Raw genomic sequence first — 3,530 nt, 5'->3', positions numbered from 1 at the left:
TGCCACAGGTGCCTTGGTGTCAGCAGTAGCAGGAGCTCCAAACACACTCTTGAATGGTGATGCCACAGGTGCGTCAGCATTAGCAGTAGCAGGAGCTCCAAACACACTCTTGAACGGTGATGCCACAGGTGCGTCAGCATTAGCAGTTATCGTTGAAGCGAATGCACTATTGAACGATGCTGGGGCCATTTTCGTATCAGCACTTACAAGTTTATTCAACGTAGCGTGATTATCTAATATCTCACCTGATGATTGTTTTTCGTCTAACTTTGTTTTTTCTTTTAAGGGTTCATTTTTATCTGTATTGTTGAAAGTGTACATTGCTTTCCTTAAGAGTGAGTGAAGAATATGCTGAAAGAAAAGTATGTATATTTTTGTTTTTGTAACAGATGAGAGAGAGAGAGAGAGTCTACTGTAATAACAAGTAATTCCATGTTTATCTCTGTTAAGGAATTTACAATACATATAGAAAACCAATATCCTAGCTGGATTTTAATTTGCCACTCTTGTTCTTTCTAATCTTTTCATCAAAGCCTTTTCGAAAATTCTCGCGGCTCTGTATTCTCTTTGCTTTGCTAGCTTTACTCGATGGCCCAAAATACTAATTTCCTCATCTAAGAACCGTGCAAACAGCGTGAAATTTTCACAGTTGCCTGGGCGCGTTTCTTCGGTAACCCCAACCCCAGGCATATTCGTGGATTTCATAGAACTCGGTTTCCCGTAAAACGGGGTATAATCTGTAACCAAACTTTCTGAGTTTTTATTCAATGCATGGAAAGCGTATTCTAAATTATCAAGAGAATCTGGACGTTCATGATGTATGTCATTTCTATCATCCATATCTTCCCAAGGAAAAAATGGTGTTTTCTTTTCACTAACTATTGAAGAGCCAGGTGCCAAAAAAAAAAAAAAAAAAAAAAAAAAAAAAACATAAAAAGCTCACTTTTGCGGAAGATGCAGAATATGAAATTGCAAGAAAGAGAGAAGAACAGAATCAAATAAGTAAAAATAATATAATATTCCATATACTGAAATCATTGTATTGTTCTGTATTCATCGAACTCAATATAAGGCAAAAAAAAATTCCCAAATAAATACAAAATCGAATAAAATTCCAAAAAAAGGTAATTGAGTTGATGGATAAAGAATTAAACAATATATGTCACGCGCAAATAACACTTGAAATAGTTCCACCAATTGGTCATAATTACTGTAGAGAGAGAGAAGTTTAGTTCCAATACATGTAACTAGGATCCACCTTTCTGAGCTGAATCGAATAAAAGTAATTAAGCGTGGAAACATAGACGCGTAAACCTCTAAAAGTTTCTTCTGAGACGGTGTATACTAAACACTACAAACGTAGGATAACTTATTTGGGCAGCAGAAGAAATATTAGAGCCAAGACATAAATTAAAGGGAAGACCAGATACCCCAATAGTTACTGATAACAGCAAAAATCAAACAGAGACATAAATACAGACACGATTCATCGAATATGCACCTAATCTGCAAGAAATACAACACAATTATTTTAATAATCCGTCACAAAGGATTACACTGCAGAGTACCAAAAATTACCAAGAGGAGATATATCATAAGGTACCCAACCATATATCGTCCAAAAACAGAATGCGACCCCACAGGAGTACGTAAACAAGAGAATCAAGTAACCGGACCCCATCGGCTCCTTCATGTATATACTGTTCCTCAAGAAGCACTACAAAAAAAAAAACACACACACACACAAGAGTAGAGAAACAATCCCAAGAATATACTTATTCAATGGAAAGAACAGCTCCACATATGTTCATCCATATACATTGTAATCAATATATATACATATATATAGGGAGAGAGAGAGACACTTCTAACGAGTAAAAAAAAAAGACTCATACCATCACACAACAGTACCAAGAAGACAATATAACTCCAGAAAAAACAGTGACCCCAGGAAAGAGCAAAAAAAAAAAAAAATCGAAAGTCGAGGTCCAGTAAAACCAAATAACTCAGAACAACACACACCAGAATAGTAACAACAAGAAAATCCACACCAAAAAATCATTGCCTTAATTCCAAGACAGATACAGGGTATAGAAGAACAAATTGAAGTTCTTCAAAAGTTTGGTATGCCCTCGTGATACTCCCCCTACAACTGTCTTCACCGAACAAAATGCCCTCAGTATGACGGTAAGGAAATACACTGATTCATCCTTAAAACCATATTATATCGAAAAGGAAAGGCATTCAAAGGAAGAAGACATAGTAATGAGGAAAGGTGATCCTCGGGAATGGAAAAAAAGAAAACAAGAAACGCCATAGAAAAAAAAAAAAATCGTACACGAAAACAAATCAGGTGACACGTCATCTGTTATACAAAATACAAGAAACGAAAAAAAATACTGTAATATACACAAGGAGTCAAAGAAAAAAAAACAAATATTAAGAACATATTCGTAGAAAGAAAACCCTCAGTATAGACAGAGTATTCACTGGCCACAGGCACCGTCAATATACAGAAAGGGAGAAAATAAAAAAGCAAAGAAAACAGCGGGTGCAACCGAAAACAAACAAACAAAAAAAAAACTTGCCATAAGCAGAGTTATAGGGACCAAAGCACCAAAACAATCCCAATCGCTGAGAAAAAAACCCAACAACACCACGAAACACAAAGAGGACATGATAAACTCCGCCATGCCAGAGACCTCCGACCACACCCCCACCCGACACCCCAAAAGGAGACCATGACGCAAGGTAAAGCCACCCCCGGTGCCCCAGAGAGGGCGCCCAAAACAAGAACCACACCTTCCTTCAGAGCCACGGCGGAAGGCAAGGCGGCTTGAGAAAAGGCGGGGCGGCTTCCCCCGTTCAGGCCGGCGGGGAAAGAAACGCCGGCGCCCCCGCGCCTCCCAAAAAAAAAAAAAAAAGAAAAAAAAGAAAAAACGCCGGCTGCGGCCTCCCCCCCGCTCGAAAAAATTAAAAAAAAAAAGGGGCGGGGGGCCTGCGAAAAAAGGGCGGCCGGCGTTTTGAGGAGAACTTGGTTTGGTACAAGGAACGCCGTCAGGAGATCGGGAACGTTTTGCCACTAAGGATTGACGCGGGTTACTTCCAGCCGGTAAAACGTGACATCGCGATTCAGCAACCCAATTTTGATAGCGATACCCTTCGGCGAAACCGCAATGATCTTGTACTGGGCCCATGCCCCACACCAAAAATGTTCAAGAGTGAACCTTATACGAAGGCAAGATATTCTTTCTTCCAGGTGACGTTGGAGAGGGAGGTAAAGGCAGGTTTTTGCTGCTGAGCAAAAATCGAGTTATTTCATGGAACTTTTTCCTTTCCCCATAGTTTGCAACCGCAGTTCGGAAATTGTCCACACTATTACAAGGTGTTTGCCCGTATGTCCTGAGTTCATTAAACAGCGGTCCACCGCCACTTCAAAATTGGATGTTCATGGTTAGATTGATAATGCCCGCATCGCTGGGCCAAAGTAAAGGACGGGGATGTGGGAAAAGTGAGTGTTTTTTTTTTTT

The 3,530-nt window shown here is 39.7% G+C and overlaps 3 protein-coding genes across 3 annotated transcripts; all 3 read right to left on the bottom strand.

Annotated features, from left to right (window-relative positions):
- TM35_000241040 (uncharacterized protein) lies at nt 1-321 on the bottom strand (the record flags this gene model as incomplete). Its single annotated transcript, XM_029027516.1, has 1 exon — nt 1-321. A coding segment is annotated over one exon (321 nt), but the record flags the coding sequence as incomplete, so codon positions are not given.
- A 171-nt stretch (nt 322-492) lies between these two features.
- Nucleotides 493-840, bottom strand: TM35_000241030 (uncharacterized protein; the record flags this gene model as incomplete). The annotated part of the gene is made up of 1 exon (XM_029027515.1): nt 493-840. One exon carries the CDS (start codon nt 838-840, stop codon nt 493-495), a length of 348 nt encoding a protein of 115 aa, XP_028881019.1.
- A 1,646-nt stretch (nt 841-2,486) lies between these two features.
- TM35_000241020 (uncharacterized protein) lies at nt 2,487-3,197 on the bottom strand (the record flags this gene model as incomplete). Its single annotated transcript, XM_029027514.1, has 1 exon — nt 2,487-3,197. One exon carries the CDS (start codon nt 3,195-3,197, stop codon nt 2,487-2,489), a length of 711 nt encoding a protein of 236 aa, XP_028881018.1.
- Nucleotides 3,198-3,530: the final 333 nt, after the last annotated feature.

This window comes from Trypanosoma theileri (assembly GCF_002087225.1).
Source record: "Trypanosoma theileri isolate Edinburgh chromosome Unknown TM35_Tth_24_V1, whole genome shotgun sequence".
NCBI lineage: Eukaryota > Euglenozoa > Kinetoplastea > Trypanosomatida > Trypanosomatidae > Trypanosoma > Trypanosoma theileri.
This window is presented reverse-complemented; position numbering and strand designations above follow the sequence as displayed.